The following is a 26305-nucleotide window of genomic DNA, read 5'->3' as shown; positions in this document are numbered from 1 at the left end:
AAACACTTAGAACTGGAGAAAGTCCTGTTCTGTTGTAGAGATGTGTAAAATACATTAAAAAAAGTAAGAAAAATGAAAATAGGTACTTTACAGTGATATGAGAATGAATAAATATTTATACTTTTAAATAAAAAACTTAATGAAGATCTTGCATCTAATATTTCATGGTAAAATTCTTATGGTATGACTTGTGACTATAATTATGTGCATGTTAGATTATGAATATGAATGATAGAATGTTCTTAATATTCTTTGGGATAGAAGCTTCTTTTTTAGTGTGCCTTAACTGACTTTTCTCCTCCGTCTCCTAAACGTTACCATTATGCAGGTCTGCTATTGATCTTGAAGAAATGGCATCAGGTCTTAACAAAAGAAAAATGATTCAGCATGCTGTATTTAAAGAACTTGTGAAGGTAAGCAAATATCATGATAGTGGTGTGATTCTGTAGGTTTAGTGGATAAAAATACACTAGCCCTGTAAATAATACTGCTTCAGAATCCTTTGTAATATGTTTTTATGGAATAGGCATCGGTATTAAAATATTGATTGAAAGGTTATTAACTTTCTTTTCTTTTCTTTTAAAGATTTATTTATTTACTTGAAGGTCGGAGATAAAAGAGAGGCAGAGGTAGAGAGAGAGAGGTCTTCCATTTGCTGGCTCACTCCTCAAGTGGCCGCAAAGGCTGGAGTTGAGCCAATTCGAAGCCAGGAGCCAGGAGCTTCTTCCGAGTCTCCCATGTGAATGCAGGGGCCCAAGCATCTGGGCCATCCTATACTGCTTCCCAAGCCACAGTGGAGAGTTGGATCAGAAGTGGAGCACCCAGGACTCAAACCAGAGCTGGCTTTACCAGCTATGCCACAGCACCAGCTCCAGGGTTATTCACTTTATAAAGTAGCCTGTTTTATTATGAAGTTTATTGGGAACAGAAGTGAAGGCCAATACTATTCCTTCAAAAAGTGCCAAAGCCAAGTTGCAAAGAGTAGAACTTTACTCAAATAAATTGATACACTTCTTTGAGTTTTGTCTGTTAATATTAGATATTGCCTAATTTTCTCCCTAGTTTTGTACAGCAAAGTCATGACACCTAGCAAGTATTTTCTACCCTGTTTATTTTATAAAGAGTTTTTTTTGAAAAGAACAACTATCCCAGCTCTTGCCTAGATTAGGAGCAATTTTAAATCAGTGAAGTTTTTTTTTCTTTTTTTTTTTTTTTAAATATTTATTTTATTTACTTGAAAGACAGCTACAGAGAGAGGTAGAGACAGAGAAGTCTTCCATCTGCTGGTTCACTCTCCAAATGACTGCAACAGCTGGAGCTGGGCTGATCCGAAGCCAGGAGCTTCTTTTGGGTCTCTCATGCGGGTGCAGGGGCCCAAGGACTTGGGCCATCTTCTAACTGCTTTCCTAGGCCATAGCAGAGAGAGCTGGATTAGAAAAGGAGCAGCTGGGACTTGAACCGAAGCCCATATGGAATGCTAGTGCTGCAGGCTGGGGCTTTAACCTGCTGTGCCACAGAGCCGGCCCTGAAGTTTTATTTTTCAAATAAATATACCTTATTGCCCTGCCTCACCTTCATACTGTTATTGTTCTTGTCATGCAAATTATGGTAAAATTCTTAGATCATTTAAATATATATATATATATATATAGAGAGAGAGAGAGAGAGAGAGAAGGGAGAGAGAGCTAATGGTAAGCATTAAAAAAAGGTACTGTTACACAAATTGTTTAGACCAATAGGTGTCTGCTAATGGTATGTTATTTTTTTCTTACATTTCATGAATGTTTTCATTTACTCTTTTGGTACTAACAGGTATTTTGAAAGAGTCTAGTATGTCACATGTTACATTTCAGTCCACTAGACTGATTAATAAAAAAATTATTTTTAAAAATGAAATTCAATCCTAAAAGAAGTCAAAAATTTGCCTAGTTCATACTTCTTAGTTTGCTGTTGAGAAAACTAGTTAGTCAGACCCAGGCCTGATCTCTAAACACCCTGTGTCTTTGAATTATTTCTAGGTTGCTTTTTATCTAGTATCTGAGGTCACCACAGGGTGAGTGGAAATATTCATTGTTAGGAAATAGGTATCTTTAGGCAACTTTTTTTTTTTTTAATTTTTTGACAGGCAGAGTGGACAGTGAGAGAGAGAGACAGAGAGAAAGGTCTTCCTTTGCCGTTGGTTCACCCTCCAATGGCTGCCATGGCCGGCGTGCTGCAGCCGGTGCACCGCGCTGATCCGATAGCAGGAGCCAGGGTGCAGGGCCCAAGTACTTGGGCCATCCTCCACTGCACTCCCTGGCCACAGCAGAGAGCTGGCCTGGAAGAGGGGCAACCGGGACAGAATCCGACGCCCTGACCAGGACTAGAACCCGGTGTGCCGGTGTGGCAAGGCGGAGGATTAGCCTAGTGAGCCGCGGCGCCGGGCGGCAACTTTGGAGCATCAAATGCTTCATTAAGAAGAGTTTGTGGAGGCCAGCGCTGTGGCGTCCTGGGTAAAGCTGCCGCCTGCAGTGCCGGCATCCCATATAGGTGCTGATTTGAGTCCCAGCTGCCCCACTTCTGATCCAGCTCTCTGCTATGGCCTGGGAAAACAGTAGAAGACAGCCGAATTCCTTGGGCCCTTGCACCCACGTGGGAGACCTAGAGGAAGCTCCTGGCTCCTGGCTTCAGATCCACGTAGCTCCGGCTGTTGCAGCCATCTGGGGAGTGAACCAACAGATAGAAGACCTCTCTCTCTCTCTCTCTCTCTCTCTCTCTCTCTCTCTCTCTCTGGCTCTCCTTCTCTCTCCGTAGCTCTGACTTTCAAGTAAATAAATAAATCTAAAAAAAAAAAAAAAAAAAAAAAAGAGTTTGTTGTGCTGGCGTTGTGATATGGTGGTTAAAGCCACCCCCTGCAGTGCTGGCATCCCATATGGGTGCCAGTTCAAGTCCCAGCTGCTCCATTTCCAATCCAGTTCTCTGCTATGGCCTGGGAAAGCAGTAGAAGATGGCTCAAGTCCTTGGGCTCCTGCATGCACATGAGAGACCTGGAAGAAGCTCCTGGCTCCTGGCTTCAGATGGGCACAGCTCCGGCTATTGCAATCAACTGGAGAGTGAACTAGTGGATGGAAGACTTCTCTCTCTCTCTCTCATCCTCTCCTTCTCTCTCTGTGTAGCTCTGACTGTCAAATAAATAAAATAAATCTAAAAAAAAAAGAAGAGGTTGTTGAGGCTGGCGCTGTGGCATAGAGGGTAGGAGCCAGCATCCCATATGGCTGCCCGTTCAAGTCCCGGCTGCTCCACCAGCCCCCTGCTTATGCGCCCAGGAAAGCAGCTGCCTTTTCTGTCTCAGCCTTTCAAGTTAAAAAAACAATTGTTGAATAGTAACATCAGTGCAGGCAGTGTGCCAAATGCTTCTGATAAGAGATGAATGACTAGTTCTTGTATTCAAACTTACGTGGAGCAGTGATGTGTAAAGTGAGGTTAAAACTATTTTCACATTAATACATTATTTGCCTTTTTTACTGCTGTCTAAGACTTCTTGCCTAGCATGAATCACAGCAGTAGCACCAAACTATACTAGTAATCTTCTGATCCAGCTCTCTGCTATGGCCTGGGAAAGCAGTAGTAGGTTGCCCAAGCGCTTGGGCCCCTGCATCTGGGTGGGAGACCTGGAAGAAGCTCGTGGCTCCTGGCATCAGATTGACCCTGCTCTGGCTTTTGTGGCCTTTTGGAGAGTGAACCAGTGGATGGAAGACCTTTCTCTCTGTACCTCTGTCTTTTACTCACCTCTCAAATAAATCAATAAATGTTAAAAAGACCCTTGGTCAAGGGGATAGGAAGAAGAAAAGATAGTTTTATAAAATAATTACATATCTTCCAAATAACATGTCCATAGAAAGATGGGTGATTCTGCCATAAAATGTAGAGAATGGAAGTGTATTAGTGTACTGAAAGGACCTAGGACCAAAAAAAAATGGATTTTGGTGTAAGATAGATTTTGCCTATTTCCGAAATTTGCCTAAGGCTATACCTGGGCCTGGGCCTCTTCCCTACCACATGGCTTTCCTTGAAATTCAGAAGTAAAATGGATCGTGTGACCATAAAAGCATTGGCTGGCATGGGCTTGACAAGCTTCCTGTTAAAGATTTAGGCTCTGTGGGCTACATGGTCTTTGTGCAGACATTCAGTTCTGCTTCTAGTTGTAAATGAATGAGCGTGGTTATGATGCATTAGGACTTTCTTTACACATAGTTTGCCAAACTTTGGTCTTGGGGGCCAGTTTCAAGTCCCAGGACACTGACAGTTGAATTATTTTAAGTCAACTTTTTTTTTTTTCCCCAAAGATTAATTGATTGATTTGAAAGTCAGGGAGAGAGGTTTTTCCTCATTCACTCTCAAGTAGCCATCATGGGTAGGGCTGAGCCAGGCTGAAGTCAGAGCCAGGAGCTTTATCTGGGTCTCCCACTTAGGTGCAGAGGCCCGAACACTTGGGCCATCTTCCTCTGCTTTCCCAGGTGCATTAGCAGGGAGCTGGATGGGAAATAGAGCAACCTGGACTTGAACCAGCACCCATATAGGATGCTGGCATCGCAGCTAGATACTTTACCAACTACGCCACAGTACCAGCCCCTAAAATAAACCTTCAAAAAAATAAAAGGAAAATGTCCTAAATTATTTTTATAATCTTAAAGTGGTAAGAGAGGGGGTTTTGAATATAAACATATTTTAACTTGATTTTGCTTTTATTTTTTTTTTTAATGTATAGCTTGTAGACCCTGGAGTTAAAGCATGGACACCCACCAAAGGAAAACAGAATGTGATTATGTTTGTTGGATTGCAGGGGAGTGGCAAAACAACAACATGTTCAAAGGTAATATACCCTTACTAAAAAAAATAGGGGTGGGGGGTAGTGTTATGGCACTGCAGGTTAAGCTGCAGGCATGTGATATGGGAGCACCAGTTCAAGTTCCAGCTGTTTGCTTGTAATTCATCTCCCTGCTGATGTGTAGGAAAGCAGCAGAAGATGGCCCAAATCCCTGGGCCCCTGCCACCCATATGGGTGGCTCGGACAGGGCCAAGCTGAAACCAGGAGCTTCTTTGGGGTCTCCCACATGGGTGCAGGGGCCCAGACACTTGGGCCATTTTCTGCTGCTTTCCCAGGTGCATTATCAGGGAGCTAGATGGGAAGTGGAGACTCTAGGACTTGAACCATATGGAATGGTGGTGTCACAGACAGTGGCTTAACCTGCTAAGCAACAACGGCAGCCCATTGTGATTGCTTCTTGAAAGACCTGTAGGTTTCTATATAAATCTGATACTACTTTTATACAAAAAGACAGTTCTTCTCCTTTGAGGATATGAGTATATGATTTTTGGAGCAGAGAATTTAGAGTTAACTTTGTTTCATGGCTTAAGAATCCCTCTTCAGTGTTGGCATTGTGGCATAGCTAGTGAAGCCACCGCCTGTGATGCCAGCATCCCATATGGGTGCCACTGCCTGGTTGCTCCACTTCTGATCCAGCTCCCTGTTAATGTGCCTCGGAAAGCACAGAAGATGGCCCAAGTCCTTGGGCCCCTGCACCCATGTAGGAGACCCAGAAGATGCTCCTGGTTCCTGGCTTTGGTTTGGCCCAGTCCAGGTCCAGCCCCAGCCATTGTGGTCATTTAGAGAGTGAACCAGCAGATGGAAGATCCCACTCTCTCTTTGTCTCTATCTCTTCTTCTCTGTGTAACTCTGACTTTGAAATAAGTAAACAAATTAAAAAAAAAAAAAAAAAAAAAAAACTCCCTTTTCATTGTCCTACCCAGCATAATACAGATTTTTATTTTGCATTTCTTTTTCTTTCTTTCTTTCTTTTTTTGACAGGAAGAGTTAGACAGTGAGAGAGAGAGAGACAGAGAGAAAGGTCTTCCTTTCGTTGGATCACCCCCCAAATGGCTGCTACGGCCTGTGCGCTGCGCCTATCTGAAGCCAGGAGCCAGGTGCTTCCTCCTGGTCTCCCATGCAGGTGCAGGGCCCAAGCACTTTGGCCATCCTCCACTGCCTTCCCGAGCCACAGCAGAGAGCTAGACTGGAAGAGGAGCAACCAGGACAGAACCAGTGCCCCAACCAGGACTAGAACCCGGTGTGCCAGCGCCGCAGGCGGAGGATTAGCCTAGTGAGCTGTGGCGCTGGCCTATTTTGCATTTCTTTATGCTAATTTTTTATTTATTATATCATCCCTTTTCCTCTAGTTGAGTGCTTCATCATTGTTTCCAGAAGCCTCAACCATGTTAGTTTTGGGGGAATACAAAAACTCATTTAAAGAGACAGTTTTATTATTACTAATCTCTTTTATTGAACGTGAACAGTGGTTCCTGTTTTTGATGATGGTCATTTGCTGCTTGATCACTTTATGTCATTTTTTAAAATTTATTTTATTTATTTGGCAGAGTTACAGAGAGAGGTAGAGACAGAGAGAGAGAGGTCTTATATCCACTGATTCACTCCCCAGATGGCCACGAAGGCTGGAGCTGCACCAATCCAAAGCCAGGAGCCAGGAGCTTCTTCCCAGTCTCCCATGCGGGTGCAGAGGCCCAAGGACTTAAGCCATCTTCTGCTGCTTTCCCAGGCCACAGCAGAGAGCTGGATTGGAAGTGGAGCAGCCAGGTCTTGAACCGGCGCCCATATTGGATGCCGGCGCTTCAGACCAAGGCGTTAATCTGCTGTGCCACAGCGCTGGCACTGTCTTTATGTCTTTTAAATGTGACTAAACGACAATTAGAATTTAAACTCTTTAGGAAATTTGCTATATTCAAAATCCATAATATTGTATTTCGGAGAATTATGTGCAGTTCTATTCTACTCCTTCAGTCAGCAGTAGGGAACTTTTTTTTCTGGCAAGGGCCATTTGGATATTTATAACATAATTTGTGGGCCATACAGAATGATCTGCTTAAAAATTAGCCTGCTATTGGGGCTGGCACTGTGGCTCAGCGGGTTAATGCCCTGGCCGGAAGCACCAGCATCCCATATGGGTGCCGATTCTAGTCCCGGCTGCTCCTCTTCCGATCCAGCTCTCTGCTGGGAAAGCAGTGGAAGATGGCCCGGCCCAATTGCTTGGGCCCCTGCCACCCGTGTGGGAGACCCGGAGGAAGCTCCTGGCTCCTGGCTCCGGATCGGCGCAGCTCTGGTCATTGTGGCCATCTGGGGAGTGAATCAGTGGATGGAAGACCTCTCTCTCTGCCTCTCCTCTCTGTGTAATTCTGACTTTCAAATAAATAAATAAATCTTAAAAAAAAAAATTAGCCTGCTGTAGCATTTGAAGTGCTGTCTGTATTTGTCTTGGCAGGGTCAGAGCAAATGATTTTCACGGGCCTTGTATAGCCCAAGTGCTAAATGTTCCCCACCTCTGTCTTAGGTAAATAATGAGGGTAAACAGAAGGAATTACTTGTATAATAATATTTTTTAATGTTCCTTTCCTAGTTAGCATATTATTACCAGAGGAAAGGTTGGAAGACCTGTTTGATATGTGCAGACACATTCAGAGCAGGTACTGTGTTGAAATTCAAAAATTGTTTTCTGTAATTTCTATTTTCAAATTGGAGTATTTATTAACTCTTTATTTTCTAGGGGCTTTTGACCAACTCAAACAGAATGCTACCAAAGCAAGGATTCCATTCTATGGAAGGTAGGTTACTGTCTTTTGTTTTGATGCTCATGTGACTCATGTTATCTGAACTTATTTCATGCAGTCGGTTTACACTTCAGTATATACTTTCTGGATGTAATTCTTCTGGAGAAAGTGGAGGTATAATCAGTAAGTTGTGTTTTATTACTAGCTTTGACTCTTCTGAAGCAGCCTAGTATATAAGAGTGGACCTTGTTTAGTTTTTGGCTTTGTCTGTACTTACCAGCTTGCCTTGGCATTTTATCCTACATCCATCTTCCTCTCTATTCCTGCTGCTAGTTTTTAGACTTCTCTGAAGCATCTGCCTGAAATACACACTGATGAGCAAATAGTGCAACTGTCTATTTCTTTAGTATGCCATTTAAAAACATTTGTTTTTGATCATCCTAAAATGCCTTACAATCTCGAATTATCTCAGGTAGCAATTGTGATTATTTCTAATCTTCAGTTTGATAGTGTGTACATACTAGAATTTATTTTTCAATTATTAGTTTTTAAAGTTTTTTTTTATTATTTATTTGAAAAAGTTATAGAGAGAGAGAGACAGAAATCTTCCATTTGCTAGTTTACTCCCGAAATGGCTGCAGTGGCCAGGGCTGGGCCACGCCAAAGCCAGGTGTCTGGAACTTCTTCTGGGTCTCCTACATGAGTGCAGGGACCCCTATGGACTTTAGCCGTCTTCCTCTGCTTTCCCAGGCACATTAGCAGGGAGGCAGCAGTGATGGCTCTGTTAATTGGGCTGCTGCTGCCTGTATGGGAGACCTCGGTTGAATTCCTAGCCCCTGGCTTTGTCCCCAGATGGGAGCTGTTGTGAGCATTTGAGGAATGAACCAGTGGATAAAGGACTCTGTCTCTCTCACTCTCACTTTATTTCTCTTGCTATGCCTTTCAAATGAATACAAATAAAATTTTTAAAATCTCACGCATTTTATTTCTTTAGTTTTTTATTTATTTATTTATTTATTTTTGATTTTTGACAGGCAGAGAGAGAGAGAAAGGTCTTCCTTTTTCTGTTGGTTTACCCCCTAAGTGGCAGCTAAGGCCGGCGCGTTGTGGCCATCGCGCTGCGCTGATCTGAAGCCAAAAGCGAGGTGCTTCCCCCTGGTCTCCCATGGGGTGCAGGGCCCAAGCACTTGGGCCATCCTCCACTGCACTCCCGGGCCACAGCAGAGAGCTAGACTGGAAGAGGAGCAACCGGGACAGAACCGGCACCCCAACCGGGACTAGAACCTGGGGTGCTGGTGCCGCAGGTGGAGGATTAGCCTAGTGAGCTGTGGTACCGGCTCTATTTCTTTAGTTTTTAAGACTTATTTATTTTTATTTTATTTGAAAGGCAGAGAGAAAGAGGCAGACAGAGATCTTGATTCTACTAGTTGACAACCCAGATGCCCGTAACAGCAAGGGCTGGGACAGACTGAAGTAAGGAACCTGGATCTCAGTCCAGGTCTCCCACCTGGATGGCAGACACACAAGTATGTGAGCCATCATCTGCTGCTTCCTAAGAAGCATATTAGTAGAAAGGTGGAATTGGGACGCAGAGTTAGAACTCAAATCTGGACTCTTGGATTTGGGGTGTGGAAGTCCCAAATGGCTTTTTATACACTAAGACAAATGCCCACTCCTTGTGTGTATTCTTATTGCATATGTTTTTACTTTTTTTTCAGTGGTGGTTCTTAATTTAGGGTAAAATATTCATATTTTCATTTGACAGTATTTATTTGTATGAAAACTTAACCCTAATCAGAAGAATTAAAATTAAAATGACATCTAATTTGATTTTTAATTTGAGGAGGATTTTTGTCAGCAACTGTGAAAAAGAAATGAGATAAGATGTCTCTGGAGGACATTTTCTTTATAAAAGCTAGAAGTCCTGAAGCCAGCATTTGGCCCAGCACTTGAGGCATCTGTTTTGCTATGTTAGAGTACCTGTCTCCTGACTCCAGCTTTCTGCTAATGCAGACTCTGGGAGCCAGCAGCACTAACTCTGGTAATTAGGTTCCTGCCACCTATGAGGGAGAGCTGAATTGAGTTCCCATTTCCCTGCTCAGTTTCCCTGCTTAGCCTAGGTCCCTTGAGGACATTTGGGAAGTGAACCAGCGGATGAGAGCTCATTTAACTCTGTTTCTCTAGTAAAACAATATATATATATATATATATATATATATTTTTTTTTTTTTTTTTTTTTTTTGACAGGCAGAGTGGACAGTGAGAGAGAGACAGAGAGAGAAAGGTCTTCCTTTGCCGTTGGTTCACCCTCCAATGGCCGCCGCTGCAGCCGGCGCACCGCGCTGATCCTGGCAGGAGCCAGGAGCCAGGTGCTTTTCCTGGTCTCCCATGGGGTGCAGGGCCCAAGCACCTGGGCCATCCTCCACTGCACTCCCTGGCCATAGCAGAGAGCTGGCCTGGAAGAGGGGCAACCGGGACAGAATCCGGCGCCCCAACCGGGACTAGAACCCGGTGTGCCGGCGCCGCAAGGCGGAGGATTAGCCTATTGAGCCACGGCGCCGGCTCAAAACAATATATTTTTAAAGTCTGAAGTTTAAATGATAATGCCATTTGATCTAACTTCAACTTGTAAGAGTATATCATTGTTTCAAATAATTTCAAAGAAACCATATTTATGTACTGTGCATGTTAGCTCTGTCTTTAAGAAACTGGGAAAATCTTAAATATCCAATGATAGCACACTTATTTAACAGGTGATATCATAGCCATTTGATGGCATCCTGTATAGCCTAAAAGTTAGATTTTATAGGAAATGTAATTTTATAAAATGGTTATAAAAAATAGTGTTAAGTGCAAAAGCAGATAGGAAATGCTTTGTCACAAGAGTTCATTAAGAGTGGGAAAAAGATTGAGCAAAACAGAACTCGTTCAGAAAAGACATGCAGAATTGTATGGGGTTCTGTAATTAAAATGCTGAGTATTCCTGCATGTGGCTCTAGTAAATTTCATTAGTTAAAACTTATTATAATTGTATTGTAAATTGATATTATGAACATTTTGATTTTCAGAATAGTTTAAAAGGAGACTAACAATGTCCAGATTAATAGTATTTGGAAGTTTTGCTGTTGTGGCTGTTGTTAAATCCTTTATCCATGTTAAATAGCTATACAGAAATGGATCCTGTTATCATTGCTTCAGAAGGAGTAGAAAAATTCAAAAATGAAAATTTTGAGATTATTATTGTTGACACAAGTGGACGCCACAAACAAGAAGACTCTCTGTTCGAAGAAATGCTTCAAGTTGCTAATGCTATAGTAAGTAGCTTTCAATGTGAAACCACTACAACGACTTTAGTTAATTATGAAACCAATCAAGTATATGATAAATATAAATTCACTTAGTCCTTACCAGTAAGGCAAATTCCAAATGATTTTTTAAAAAGATTTATTTATTTATTTATTTATTGAACCGCAGTGTTACAGAGAGGCAGAGAGAGAGATTGGTCTTCCATCCGCTGGTTCACCACCCCCCAAATGGCCTAACTGGTTGGAGCTGGGCCGATCTGAAGCCAGGAACCTGGAGCTTCTTCTGGGTCTCTCACATGGGTGCAGGGGCCCAAGGACTTGGGCTATCATCCTCCACTGCTTTCCCAGGTGCATTAGCAAGGAGCTGGATCAGAAGTGGAGCAGCTGGGACTTGAACTGGCATCCATGTGGGATGCTGACACTGCAGGCAGCGGCTTTTATGTGCTACACCACAGTGCCAGCCCCCAAAATCATTTTTTTCATTCTGGGTACCTGCCTTTATATGATAAAAATTTAATCTCATCATTTTTGAACTGTAATGTAGAAAATAAAAAACAGAAGAAAAATTAAAAATTAACCTGTAATGTCTATAATTTAAAAATTATATCTAATATAATCTGTAATATCTGTTGAATTTCCTTAATGTAAGTTATTTAAATTCAATTGGAAACATTTACTTTAGATGAATATGAGACTTTGTTACAGCATTTAAAATATCAAGTAGCATTTAGTTTCTCATCTTTAAAATTATAAAAATTGAGAAGTTTTATAAATATCTGTAGCATATATGAGGTTTGTGGAAAATTCAATTAAAAGATGTTTATTTTCATATGAAATAATTTTGAAATCTATAGTTTTTCTGTAATATGTATTTTCCATGAAGTTTTTGAAAATTCCTTGCATTAGGAACCCATATTTTGCCATTGAGGTATTGGTAGTAATTCTTTGGTTAGTGGTTAATGCTGATAATTTCTTTTAGTTATGCTGTTATTTTACTCTAGTTGAATGGATCTAGAGGAAATAGCCTCCGTCTGTTTTATTTATTTTGGTTCTATTATGTATTCTTCACATTTTTTCTGATTTTCTTTTGCTATTCCTGTGCCTAGAATGCAGTTCTTCCAGATCTGTGCATAACTTTCCTTTCTTTATTCTGGCTTTAGCCCTGAAGGTTTCTCCAGAGAGGTCTTCTCTACCCTTCATGTTCCATGTTTTGTGAGGACAGGGTTTTCTTATTGACCTCTTTGTCCTCAGAATCTGCATTGTACCTAATACATAGTACTCCTCAACAAATATTTGTTGATTGTATAATTATTTACAATAAATATGTTCTATAGCTTTTAGTGATGAACTTTACTAAAAATCAGTAAAAATATGTATCTTTTCTATTTAAACTTTTTAGCAACCTGATAACATTGTTTATGTGATGGATGCTTCCATTGGGCAGGCTTGTGAAGCCCAGGCTAAGGCTTTTAAAGATAAAGTAGATGTGGCTTCAGTAATAGTAACAAAACTTGATGGTCATGCAAAAGGAGGTGGTGCGCTCAGTGCGTAAGTACCATTGGTGCTTTTTTGTCCTCTATCTTAGAGTTGTGTGATTATGAGTGAATGAGTGTTTATGGCTTTCTTATTGATCTTTGAAAATATATTCCAGTAGTGGACCTAATATGATCTGTAAAGAAGTTTCTAATACAATTCTGCTTTAATTAGTGAAATTTTAATTAATCTAATTAATTGGAAAATCTCAGGATTTCACTTTTTTGAGTTTATTTTTATATTTTTTTATAGAGTTGCTGCCACAAAAAGTCCAATTATTTTCATTGGTACAGGGGAACATATAGATGACTTTGAACCTTTCAAAACACAGCCCTTCATCAGCAAACTTCTTGGTATGTACTTCGGTGGCGATACAGAAAAATTTCCAAGAAATAATATGGGTCTTTAGAGTAGATTAGGAGTTTAATCCTACCTTCCCTAACTGGTTTAGGAAAATTCCTTTCCTACTATGACTTACCTTCCTTACCTGTAAATTAAGGGTGATAGTTATCTGCTGAGATATTACATGAAAATACTTTGGAAAAGTGTTTATTACAATACAAAATTATGTGGTTGTAGTAATAACATTGATAGTGGCAGTAAAACTTCCTTACTGTCTCATTGTAGTATGGTTAGAGAACCTGGAATTTGAGGTTAAGTTGGAGTCCCTGCTCTGTTTTTTTCTTTTCTGCCACTTTTCCTGTTTAGCTTTACTTTTCTCAGCTGTATAGTTAGAATACCCAACTTGCGTACCTCACAAGATAATTATGTATGTAAATGTGTATTGCTTAATGTAAAATATACTATTAGTTGTTAATTTTTCTCTTTTTTGCGTCTTACAGGTATGGGTGACATTGAAGGACTGATAGATAAAGTCAATGAGTTGAAGTTGGATGACAATGAAGCACTTATAGAGAAGTTGAAACATGGTATATGATTAGCTAAAAAAGCATCCCCGATATCTTTCCTTGATTTCTTTTTGATAAAGCTACTATGAGTTTGAAATAATAATACTTAATAGTAGCTGGCGCCGCTGCTCACTAGGCTAATCCTCCGCCTTGCGGCGCCGGTACACCGGGTTCTAGTCCCGGTTGGGGCACCGGATTCTGTCCCGGTTGCCCCTCTTCCAGGCCAGCTGTCTGCTGTGGCCAGGGAGTGCAGTGGAGGATGGCCCAGGTGCTTGGGCCCTGCACCCCATGGGAGACCAGGAGAGGCACCTGGCTCCTGCCATCGGATCAGCGCGATACACTGGCCGCAGCGTGCCGGCCACGGCGGCCATTGGAGGGTGAACCAATGGCAAAAAAGGAAGACCTTTCTCTCTGTCTCTCTCTCTCACTGTCCACTCTGCCTGTCAAAAAAGAAAGAAAAAGAAAAAGAAATTATGCTATTTTATTTTTTACCTGGATTTCTTATTGTAAATCTTTAAACAGATCTCTCAGTTTTCTGGACATTTCCCCTTTGATCTGTTTTATTTATTTATTTTTTAATATAACCAAAGTGACTTTTAGAAATGCGAGTGTGATCCCATTACTGCTTTTCTTAAAATCCTTCAGTGTCTTCGGCTGTTTTTAAATGATTCCACCATCTAGCCCATATCTTTCATTTCATGTTTTGGCACTCTTCTTGGCTTTCATTGTGCCAGCCATGCTGAACTTCTTTCAATTTCTCAAAACTGCATTACTATCTCTAACTTCTGCTCCATTGCCTTTCTAGTACCTCTGCCTGTTAAACACAGCCTCTCCTCTTACCTCTGCCTTCCCCTTTCCTGGGCAAGCTGGCTAACTCCAACTCACACTTGAGCTCCCTCCTTAGATGTCTTTCCTCAGGGACATTTTATCTGACCTCTAGACTAAATTAGAACTCTGATGTACATCTTCTGTTGTACCCTATAATTAATTATTGTGCAAAGGTACTTTAAAAAGTGTATGGAAAACTGAATTAATAGATAAGTTTATTTTGATGCAAAATATTTTATTTATTTAAAAGACAGAAAGAAAGAAAAAGATAAATTCCATCCTCTGATTTACTCCCCAAATGGCCATGACAGCTACAGTTAGGCCAGGCTAAAACAGGAGCTAGGAGTTCCATCCAGGTTTCCCACATGGGTGGCAGGAACCCAAATACTTGGGCCATCATCAGCTGCTTCCCTGGGTGTGCATTAGCAGGAAGCTGGATTGGTAATGGAGGCAAGATTCAACTTTATGCACTTTGATATGGGATACTGGTGTCCAAGTGGCAGCTTAACCCTCTGCACCATAACACTCACCCTGATGCAAAAATTTTTTGAAATCGGCACAGAGGGATTTTCAAAGAGTTCATGGACGTGCGTATTGTGCAAGAATTTCAAAATTTTCTTGCACCAAAATAAGCATGTCTTAATTCCGTTTTTCCATTGACTTTTTGAAATACCCTTATGTTATTCATCACAATTATTTGATGTCTTTCTTCCCTGCTTGAAGGTAAAAATAGGGTTCAGAGCTGTGTTCTTCATTATTCATGTTCTAAGAACCTGCTGTGTGTCTGGCACATCATAGATCTTCAGTAAATATTTATTTAATAAATGAATTTATCTCTCATTGCATAATCCTTTCCCATTGCTTTCCTTTCTCTTGAATAACCTTAGCATTAGTTCTACTACCACTGCCAAAGTGGGTAGTCTGTTCCTGACCTGTTTACTTTCTGACTCATTTCTCTCTGTTTTCTGTTTCTGATTCTAAAATTCTACAAATTTCTTGAGGTTGCAGACAGCCACCTAATTTCCACATGTAAAGATCTTTCTCATTTTTCTTTGATTCTAGTATATGACAGTGTTATCTACCTTTTCTGTTTCAAATCCTTCTATATTAGCTTAAGTTACCACTTCTGTATCAGTGACCAAATATATCTTTCAGCCTTCATCATCTGGTTCACTGTTTAATTCTGCCTTTCTAACTACCTACTGTAATATTTCTTTTGGATGTTGTACTGCCGCTTTAGAATGCCTAAAAAGAAATGCCTTTTCTGTTTTTACCTTTAGGACATTAATAGAAAATATTGTTTTATCCTCTTTTTTAATTGAAGCTAATTTGCCTGCAATGAAATGTTTGAATCTGGGACATCATTCCATCTTTTTTTTTTTTTTTTTAACAACTGCATGGTAATCCACACCCCCATCAAGAAACAGAACAATTCTGTTACTCAAGAACATTTATTTGTGCCCTTTCCTAGTAATATTTCACGTTATATAGGGTATATCCTTTCTTATTAAGTCTGGTTTCTTTGACTCAGTGTATTTTTAATATTCATCCATGTACTTGGATATACCTATAGTTTGCTCATTTTGTGTCTGAGTAGTATTTCATTCTACCCATTTTCCTATTTATGGACAGACAGCTAGGCTATTTTAAGATAATTTTCACAATGTTTTTGCTGTTTAACATTTTTATCAGCAAAATGTGGGATTTATACTTGGTTCCTCTTTAATTTTTGGTGTTGTCAAGCTTTTTAATTTTGGTCATTCTAATAGTTATAGTCTTTGTGCTTTGCTTAAAGTTTATTGTGTATTTTTATATGTCCATCTTCTTTGATAGAATGTATATGTCCCTGGGATAGAATCTGTGCATCCATATATTCACAACATTCATATTGCACGTACTGATTGCTTAGTGAATATTGATTGGGTATTTCATAAGTGTGCTTCATCTTAAGGAAAAGATTAATTTTATTGAGTGGAAATGTATGCTCTCTGATATATCTGAGCCATTTATATTTTATTTCAGGTCAGTTTACATTAAGAGACATGTATGAACAATTTCAAAATATCATGAAAATGGGCCCCTTCAGTCAGATCTTGGTAAGTTATCCATAAAACTTTCTTTATACCTTTGTTTCTTGCTAAACATTCTAAGAACAGATAGTATACTTTAATTTTTGATATTTAGATAAAATAGATATTTTAAGACAGTGTTACTATTAAAAACAGTAGTTAAATGTGAACGTTTTGTACAGTTTGTCTTAAGTAAGGTATTAATGACTTTATGTTTAAATCTTTTAGGGGATGATCCCAGGTTTTGGAACAGATTTTATGAGCAAAGGAAATGAACAGGAGTCAATGGCAAGGCTAAAGAAGTTAATGACAATAATGGATAGTATGAATGATCAAGGTAGGGTGGCGGGTAATACTTGGGGGACAGTAATCTGAATACCAGCAAGTTGACAGTTTCACTGTTTTGTTAGTGATAGGGTGGGGAAACCTTTAGACTGAAATTATTTTTAGATGGATTTACAGTAGCTTGAAAGCTCTTTCTCTAAGAGGTAATGTTTAATGGGTTGATTTTGTCATTTCGAGAAATTTTGTCATTTTGAGAAATTTGCTTCTCCAAATAAGTTCCAAGGAAAGAACTGCATGATACTGGTAGAAATATCTTTCTTTCTTTCTTTTTTTTTTTTTTTTTTTAAATCTGTTCTACTCATTTAAAGACAGAGTTACATATAGAGGTAGAGAGGTAGAGACAGAGAGAGAGGTCTTCCACCCTCTGATTCACTCCCCAGGTGACCACAATGGCCAGAGCTGAGCTGATCTGAAGCCAAGAGCCAGGAGCTTCTTCCAAGTCTCCCACGTGGGTGCAGGGGCCCAAGGACTTGCGCCATCTTCTATTGCTTTCCAAGACCACAGCAGAGAGCTAGATTGGAAGTGGAGCAGCCGGGACTCAAACTGGCGCCCATAAGGGATGCCAGTGCTGCAGGCTTTGGCTTTAACCACCTGTGCCACAACACCAGCCCTAGAAATATCTTATAAAAGAGAATCTATATTTAAATTTGAGACAATGCTGGATTTAAAAAGTTAGGTAAATTTATTGTAAGACTCTTCAGAGCTTTAATATGTTAATATACATTGGGAATCTGTAAGAGAGAAGTAACTTAAACATTGTTTGCAGACTTTGCTCAGAAACTCTGAATTTTTATTTTCCTCAAATGTATACTGCCCTATTTGTCATTCTATATTCCTGCCTCTTTTTTTTTTTTTTTTTTTTTTTTTTGACAGGCAGAGTGGACAGTGAGAGAGAGAGACAGAGAGAAAGGTCTTCCTTTGCCGTTGGTTCACCCTCCAATGGCCGCCGCGGCCGGCGCGCTGCGGCCGGCGCACCGCGCTGATCCGATGGCAGGAGCCAGGAGCCAGGTGCTTTTCCTGGTCTCCCATGGGGTGCAGGGCCCAAGCACCTGGGCCATCCTCCACTGCACTCCTGGGCCACAGCAGAGAGCTGGCCTGGAAGAGGGGCAACCGGGACAGAATCCGGCGCCCCAACCGGGACTAGAACCCGGTGTGCCGGCGCCGCTAGGTGGAGGATTAGCCTAGTGAGCCGCAGCGCCGGCCCCATTCCTGCCTCTTGTACTTCCAGATCTTTTTTTTTAAATCTGGCTTCTGTCCTTACCCAGTATTCTGAAGTAGAGCACATGGAAAGCTCTAATAACTTCCTGCTGGTCTTTTCAGTGGATAGTTTGCATTTTTTTCGTGATCTTTATGATGTTGTTAATCTCCTGTCCTTTCTTGGTTTCCATTATATGATCACCCTACTTTTAACCTTACTTTTCTTGTTACTCTTGCTCAGTCTCCACTGGTCTCTTTCTCTGCTCACCTCTTTTTTTTTTTTAAAGATTTATTTGTTTATTTGAAAGTCAGAGAGGAGGGGAGAGGCAGAAAGAGAGAGGTCTTCCATTCAATAGTTTACTCCCAAATTGGCCGCAACGACCAGAGCTGCTCCGATTCGAAGCCAGGAGCCAGGAGCTTCCTCCAAGTCTCCCACGCGGGTGCAGAGGCCCATGGACCTGGGCCATGTTCTGCTGCTTTCCCAGGCCATAATAGAGAGCTGGATCAGAAGTGGAATGGCCAGGTCTTGAACCAGCACCCATATGGGATGCCAGCACTTCAGGCTAGGGCGTTAACCCACTGTGCCACAGCACCGGCCCCTTTCTGCCCACCTCTTACATGAGTAAGTGTTCCAGCATTCTGTTCTCACTTAGTGTTTCTTACTCTGCTCATTTTTGTTGAAAAATTCATACATATCTGTGCTTTATTTAAACTAATTTATTAATTTTTGGGATATTTACCTCTTCACTGACCTTTAGACTTTCATAGTAACCCAAATAAGATTTTGTGTTTCCTGTTTCCATCTCTAACACTGCAAACATTTTTTGAGTACCTAGAATATTTACTCTGTGCCAGGCACTGTCCTTAGCACTTTGGACATAATAACTCACTTAAAGATTTTTATTTTATTTTATTTGAAAGGCAGAGTTAGAGAGAGAGAGAGAATCTCTCATCTGCTGGTTTGCTCCCCAAATCACCCTAACAGCTGGAGCTGGGCTGGTCAGAAGCCAGGAGCCAGAAGCCAGGAGCTTCTTCTGAGTCTTCCATGTGGGTGCAGGTGCCCAGCTACTTGGGCCATCTTCCACTGCTTTCCCAGACACAACATCAGGGAGCTGGAGCAGAAATAAAAGAGCCAGGACTTGAACTGACGCCCAGCCTGCTGGGCTACAGGGCTGGCTCCTATATAAACACAACAACTCTTAAAGGATGGTCCATTATTATCTGCCTTTTTCAGATTAGGAAACAGAGATACAAGCAAGTTGAGTAATTTGCCCAAGATTACTAGAGAGGCTGAGCTTTAGACCTAGACATTCTTTCTCAAGAGTTCATGTTCTTTCTTGATCACTGCCTCTTTATACATGCTGGACAGACCTGTCTCCTTATATGTTTGAAAGTTTTGTGATACATGTGTGCCCCAAAACTAGAACTTCTTCCTTGGTGAGTGATACTTCCATCCATCTATCCAGTCATACAAACTAGAATCTAGGTTAAGCTTAGATTTATATCTTTATTGATTTTCTGTCTAGTTCTGTTATTGAGATAGACATATTAAAGTGACCAACTTGTCTCCTTTCATGTTTGTCATTTTTGCATCATGTATTTTAAAACTCTTTTATTGGGTAGATACATATCTAGGATTATCTTCCTGGTGAATTGCCCCTTTTATCATTGTGTAATATCCCTCTTTGTTTCTGATCTACATTATCTGATACTGTTATAGCCACTGTATCTTTCTTTTAATTAGTGATTGCATTGTATGTCTTTTTCCATCCTTTTCACTGTTAACCTAACTGTCCTTGTCTGTATGTGCTGCTTTAGCAAAATACCTGAGACCCTGGAGGCTAGGAAATTCAAGATTAGGGTGCCAGCAATTTTATTGTCTAGTGAAGACCCAGTCTCTGTTTCCAAGATGGTACCTTTCTTTTTTTTTTTTTTTTTTAAATAACATTTTTATTTTTTTTTTATTTTTTTATTTTTTATTTTTTTTATTTATTTATTTATTTATTTATTTTTTTTTTACAGGCAGAGTGGAGAGTGAGAGAGAGAGACAGAGAGAGAAAGGTCTTCCTTTGCCGTTGGTTCACCCTCCAATGGCCGCCGCTGCAGCCGGCGCACCGCGCTGATCCGATGGCAGGAGCCAGGATCCAGGTGCTTTTCCTGGTCTCCCATGGGGTGCAGGGCCCAAGCACCTGGGCCATCCTCCACTGCACTCCCTGGCCATAGCAGAGAGCTGGCCTGGAAGAGGGGCAACCGGGACAGAATCCGGTGCCCCAACCGGGACTAGAACCCGGTGTGCCGGCGCCGCAAGGTGGAGGATTAGCCTATTGAGCCACGGCGCCGGCTCAAGATGGTACCTTTCATAATCTGTTCTCACATGATGAAAGAGCAGAAATGCAAAACTAGGTCCTCTAGTCCTTTCTTAAGAGCACCAAACCAGGGCCGGCACCGTGGCTCACTTGGTTAATCCTCCACCTGCTGCGCCAGCATCCCATGTGGGCGCCAGGTTCTAGTCCCGGTTGCTCCTCTTCCAGTCCAGCTCTCTGCTGTGGCCCCGGAGGGCAGTGGAGGATGGCCCAGGTGCTTGGGCCCCTGCACCAGAGTGGGAGACCAGAAAGAAACACCTGGCTCCTGGCTTCGGATCGACGCAGCACTGCCTGTAGCGGCCATCTGGGGAGTGAACCAACGGAGGGAGGACCTCTCTCTCTCTCTCACTGTCTATAGCTCTACCTGTTAAATAAAAAGAGCACCAAACGATTCATGAGATTAGAACTCTTCTCACCTAGTTGCCTCCCAAAAGTCACACCTCTTAATACTGTTGCTTTGGAGATTAAATTCAACATAAGTTTGGAAATGACATGAATAATCAAATCATAGTACCTATCTACACCTTAGTGAATTTCATGAAGATAGTATATATTTTTTGGATTATTTAAAAAATATATATATTCTAGTAATATTTTTAGCTGCTATATTATTGAGGTGTTAAGATTTTGTTTTGCCATTTTATTATTTGCTTTTTGTCTGTTCCTCCTAGTTTTTGTTCTTGTTTCCCTTTTCTACTTCTTCGTGGGTTACTTGACCATTATTTAGTGTTCTGTTTTAAGTTACCTATAAATATTTCTTAGTATATCTCTTTGAGTAGTTTTCTTAATGGTTGCTTTAGGTAGTATATTTTACATGCTTAATATATCATAGTCTACATCTATCAGTATTTTGCCACTTCAAGTGGTAGAAATCTTAACATCACTTTAGATTTATTAAGTTGTATTTCATAAATATTTCTCTTTATTTTGTCTCTGCAACCCCTGCATTAGTTTACATTCATATCTTTTCTTACCTGTATTACTTTGATAGGATCCTAGTATTTCCCTCTCAGTTCGTCTTCCTCAGTGCCACCAGAATGATCTTTCTAATAACAGTCCTGATGTCCAGATCTTTCATTGTATTTCTCTACTACCTCCACAATGAATTCCAAATTCCTGAGCTTGGCATACAAATTCTGTTGTAATATTGTCCTTACTTGCTTTTGCAGCCTCTTAGATATCTCAGCTTTCATTCATTCTCAGTTCCTTAACACAAAATTAGGTTTATTTATATATTTTAATTTACTGTTTATTTTCATTTTGTTTTAAAGCAGGGATGGGGAACCTTTTTTCTGCCAAGAGCCATTTGGAGATTTATAACATTATTTACAGATCATACAAAATTATCCCCTTAAAAATTAGCCTGCTATAGACTTCTTGAATTTCTAGCCCCACCTATGGTTGCAATGGCAGGGCCACACTGAATGATTTTGCAGGCTTTGTCTGACCTGCGGGCTGGATGTTCACTACCCCGAAAGCAGAGAGACAGGGTAAATGCACTGAAGATCTTCCACCCACTGATTTATGCCCCAGATGCCTGCAACAGCCAGAGTTGCACAGGGCAAGAAACTGAGAATTCTAGAACTCAATCTGGGTCACCCACATAGGGGCAGGAACCTAAGTATTTGAATCCATTGCACTCTGATATGAGATGTGGGTGTCCTAAGCAGTATCTTGGCTGCTGCACCAAACGCCTGCCCCCAAACTAGCTTTGTTTATTGTTGGAATCCATGTCCCTTGCTCCTTTCTTTTCTTTTTTTTTGTTTTTGTTTGTTTGTTTGTTTGTTTGTTTTGACAGGCAGAGTGGACAGTGAGAGAGAGAGACAGAGAGAAAGGTCTTCCATTGCCGTTGGTTCGAGCCAGGAGCCAGGTGCTTTTCCTGGTCTCCCATGGGGTGCAGAGCCCAAGCACTTGGGCCATCCTCCACTGCACTCCCTGGCCACAGCAGAAAGCTGGCCTGGAAGAGGGGCAACCGGGACAGAATCTGGCGCCCCGACTGGGACTAGAACCCAGTGTGCCGGCGCCGCAAGGCGGAGGATTAGCCTAGTGAGCCACGGCGCCAGCCCCTTGCTCCTTTCTTTTCTTTGTTTAACTCATACTTGTCCTTCAGGACTACTCAGTTAAAGGGAAAGCACCATTTGTCAGTACTTGGGAGGGTATAGATGAATGAAAAGATGCATGTAGGATATCAGGGTAAGTGGGGTTGTGTACCGTGTTATAAGAAAAGATGAAAGAGTTGGGTAAATGTCACCTGGAGAAAACTCAAGGGAGACATTGATGGCTCTCAGGTATTTAAAAGCCTTGTTTTTCATGCTTGGTAAGGAGATGTTTACAAGAATAGGAATAAAAGTACCTGGCAAACATATTTCAGTTTAGTAAGTGAAAACACTTTCCATGATTACAGGGATAACAGAATAATGGCATGGGCTGCCTTATTTAGATGGCAGATCATCTCTTTTAGGGATGCAAAGACCAAGGCACAATAATTACTTATTAGGAGATGTTAACAAATGCAAACATAATAGGAATTTTGACTAAAGTATGTACCATTCCTGAGATGGTATGCATCTAAAGCTAGAAGAAATGCACCTTGTGATCCTTTTATTTTTTTATATACTAGATAATATATACATTTGTTTTAATATACTTTTATTTATTTTATTTTTATATACTTTTTATTTATTTTTTTATTTATTTTTATATACTTTTATTTTTAACAGTAGATAATCATGGTCTGTCTTTTATTTTTTATATGATTTATTTATTTATTTGAAAGGCAGAGTTACAGAGAGGCAGAGAGAGAGCTTCCATTTGCTGGTTCACTCCCCTAATGGCTGTAACGGTCAGAGCTGGGTTGTTCTGAATCCAGGAGCCAGGGCCTCTTCTGGGTCTCCCATGTCGATGCAGGGGCCCAAGGACTTGGACTATCTTTCACTGCTTTCCCAGGTGCATTATCAGGGAGCTAGATGGGAAGGGGAGCTTCTGGGACTCAAACTGGTGCCCATATGGGATGCCAGCACCACACTTGGTGGCTTTACCCTCTATGCCACAGTGCTGGCCCCTGCACCTTGTATTCAAAGAGTAATCAAAATTGGAGGGGATTAACTTATTCTTAAACAGAAATGATTAAAGTTCAGTTGGTTATAATTATTTGATTACAGAAAATATAATATTCTCTTCATTATGGATAGAAGCTCTCTTCTGTTGATTTATATAGCCTAAATTTATGAATTAAAGGATAGTAGTTATTTAGGGAGAACTAAGGTGAGCATTGGTGTTCTTTTTTGAAATATACCATATACCTCTTTGTGTCTAGAGGGCATGGAGAGGGTAGATATATGAGATATGGAAATGGTGGACATGAGGTAATTTTGGTTTTGTTTTTAAAGATTTATTTTATCTATTTGAAAGGCAGAGTTACAGAGAGAAAAAAGTAGAGACAGAGATCTTCATCTGCTGGTTCACTCCCCAAATGGCCTCAATAGCCAGAGCGGAGGCCGATCAAAAGCCAGGAGCCAGGACCTTCTTCTGGGTCTCCCTTGGGCCATCTTCTGCTGCTTCCCCAGGCCACTAGCAGGGAGCTGGGTCAGAAGTGGAGCAGCCGGATTCAAACTGGCACCCACATGGGATGCCTCTACTGCAAACAGCTTAACCTGCTATGCCACAATGCCAGCCCCAATGGGCATGAGGTTTCAGAGGTTCTCTGAAGATTCTGTTTTACTTAAACTGTAGGAAACATATGTGTGTCTTTGTTTTATTGTTTTCACAGATTATGAGTGCTATAAATATTTTTTAAAAGATTTTATTTATTTATTTAAAAGGCAGTGTAATGGGGAGAGAGGGAGAGAAAGAGACATTTTTCATCACTGGTTTACTCTCCAAATGGCCACAATGGGTAGGGCTGGGCTTGGCTGAAGCCAAGAGCTAGGAGCTTCTTCTGGGTCTCCCATGTGGATGCAGAGGCCCAAGGAGTTGGGCCATCTTCTACTGCTTTCCCAGGCCATTTGCAAGGAGTTAGATTAGAAGTGGTATAACTGAGTGGTGTAGGAGGCTAAGCCTCTGCCTGCAGTGCCAACATACCATATGGGCACCAGTTCATGTCCCGGCTGCTCTTCTTCCAATCCAGCACTCTGCTAATGGCCTGGGAAAGCAAAGGAGGATGGCCCAAGTGCTTGGGCTCCTGCGCCGTCATGGGAGACCTGGAAGAAGCTTATGGCTCCTGGCTTCGGATTAGCCCAGCTCTGGCTGTTGCGGCCATTTGTGTACCAGTGGATGGAAGACCTCTCTCTCTCTATCTCTCTGTAACTCCACCTTTCAAATAAACAAAATTAAAAATAAATAAGTGGAGCAGCCGAACATGAACCACTATCCATATGGGATGTCAGCGTGGCAGATGGCAATTTAACTTGCTATACCACAGTGCCAGCCCCCCTTGTTTAATTTTTAAAAATCAAGCTGGGGCCAGCGCTGTGGCTTAGCAGGTAAAGCCATCGCCTGCAGTGCTGGCGCCATTTCAATTCCTGGCTGCTCCACTTCTGGTCTTTCTCTGCTGTGGCCTGGGAAAGCAGTACAAGATGGCCCAAGTCCTTGAACCTCTGCACCCACGTGGGAGACCCGGAGGAGGCTCCTGGTTCCTGGCTTTGGATTGGTGCAGCTCCGACTGTTGTGGCCAATTGGGAGTAAACCAGCAGTTGGAAGACCTCTCTCTCTGCCTCTTCCTCTCTCTATATATAACTCTGACTTTAAAATAAGTAAATAAATCTTTAAAAAAAAACAGAAGCAAACGTGGTACATGGTGCCATTTGTTAAGTCTGGGTGGTGATGTGACCATTTATTATATCTCTTTTTCTTTATGTAAAACATTTCATATTATAAAAAGAAAGTTCAATAGTTACCTATTTAAAAAAAGTAACTGCTAAGTTCTTATTATATGTTGCCCATTTGCATATAACTTCTTTGATGATGATTGGTATATAAGAGAAAATAATTGCACCCTTGCTTACAGAACTGGACAGTACAGATGGTGCCAAGGTTTTTAGCAAGCAGCCGGGAAGAATCCAAAGAGTTGCAAGAGGATCAGGTGTGTCAACGAGAGATGTTCAAGAACTTTTGACGCAATATACCAAGTTTGCACAGATGGTTAAAAAAATGGGTGGTATCAAAGGACTTTTCAAAGGTAAGAAAAATAAGCTCATCATTAGATTATAGACTGAAAAAAAAATAAAATTGAGAAATTGGATTTTAAAAAGTTAGGGAGGCCATTTGGTCCAGGGGTTAAAATGCTGCTTGAGATGCCTGTGTCCCATATTGAAGTGCCTGGGTTTGGGTCCCAACTCTGCTCCCAGTTCCAGCTTCCTGCTGTTGGGCACCCTGGGAGACAACAGTGATGAGTCAAGTAATTGAGTCTCTGCCATCCACATGTCAGACCTGAAATTGAGTTCACAGTTCCCAGCTTCAGCTGGTCCAACTCTGACTGTTGTGGGCATTTGGGAAGTGAAGCAGAGTATGGGAGAGGTTTCTTTTTGTCTCTCTCTGCTTTTCCAATACTAGACAATATAAATAAATTTATTTTTAAAGATTTATTTTATGTATTTGAAAAGCAGAGTTAGAGAGATTATATATCTGCTGGCTTACTCTCCAGATGGCTGCAACAGCCAATGCTGGGTCAGGCCCAAACCAGGAAGCAGGAGCTTCATTCAGGTGTCTCATGTGGGTGCAGGGTACAATCACTTGAGCCCCTACTTTTCTAGACACATTAGCAGGGAGCTGGATTGGAAGTGGAGCAGCTGGGATTTGAACCGGCACCTGTTTGGGATGCTGACGCTACAGGTGACAACTTAACTCCCTATGCCACAATGCTAGCCCTTCCCAAATTTTTTTTACAAAGCTGTCTTATATGAATGAAAATAGAAAAAAATTTTAAAGTCAGGAAGTACTGCCAATATTGAAAAATTCACTGCTGAATTTCATGTTATATTTAAGTACTTCTTGGATTTCCATTGTGATCTTTGATTTAATCTATTTTCAGATTCAAGGTAATAAACATTAATATTTTAAAAAACAGACTATGGACCTTATTGCAAAACATTTGATATAACTAATGCTTTCATCTAGTAAATCATGACTATCTGAGAATGTTAAGTATTCTTTAAAATATT

General features: G+C 41.0%; 1 protein-coding gene across 6 annotated transcripts in view; it reads left to right on the top strand.

Annotated features, from left to right (window-relative positions):
* LOC100355886 (signal recognition particle subunit SRP54) overlaps positions 1–26305 on the top strand; it is an 87085-nt gene that overhangs the window by 17204 nt on the left and 43576 nt on the right. For 3 of the 6 annotated variants that reach the window (XM_051822173.2, XM_070053751.1, XM_051822172.2), the window contains exons 4-14: positions 329–413; positions 4748–4852; positions 7449–7515; positions 7596–7653; positions 10763–10913; positions 12304–12452; positions 12690–12790; positions 13280–13366; positions 16196–16269; positions 16471–16579; positions 25153–25323. In XM_051822173.2, coding sequence (XP_051678133.1) covers positions 329–413; positions 4748–4852; positions 7449–7515; positions 7596–7653; positions 10763–10913; positions 12304–12452; positions 12690–12790; positions 13280–13366; positions 16196–16269; positions 16471–16579; positions 25153–25323 — 1157 coding nt within the window. Of the gene's footprint in view, positions 1–328; positions 414–4747; positions 4853–7448; positions 7516–7595; positions 7654–10762; positions 10914–12303; positions 12453–12689; positions 12791–13279; positions 13367–16195; positions 16270–16470; positions 16592–25152; positions 25324–26305 lie in introns of all 6 variants that reach the window. The other 3 variants (XM_070053750.1, XM_051822170.2, XM_051822171.2) reach the window with 1 other exon arrangement.

This window comes from Oryctolagus cuniculus, chromosome 12 (genome assembly GCF_964237555.1).
Source record: "Oryctolagus cuniculus chromosome 12, mOryCun1.1, whole genome shotgun sequence".
In the NCBI taxonomy this organism is placed as follows: Eukaryota; Metazoa; Chordata; class Mammalia; order Lagomorpha; family Leporidae; genus Oryctolagus; species Oryctolagus cuniculus.
This window is presented reverse-complemented; position numbering and strand designations above follow the sequence as displayed.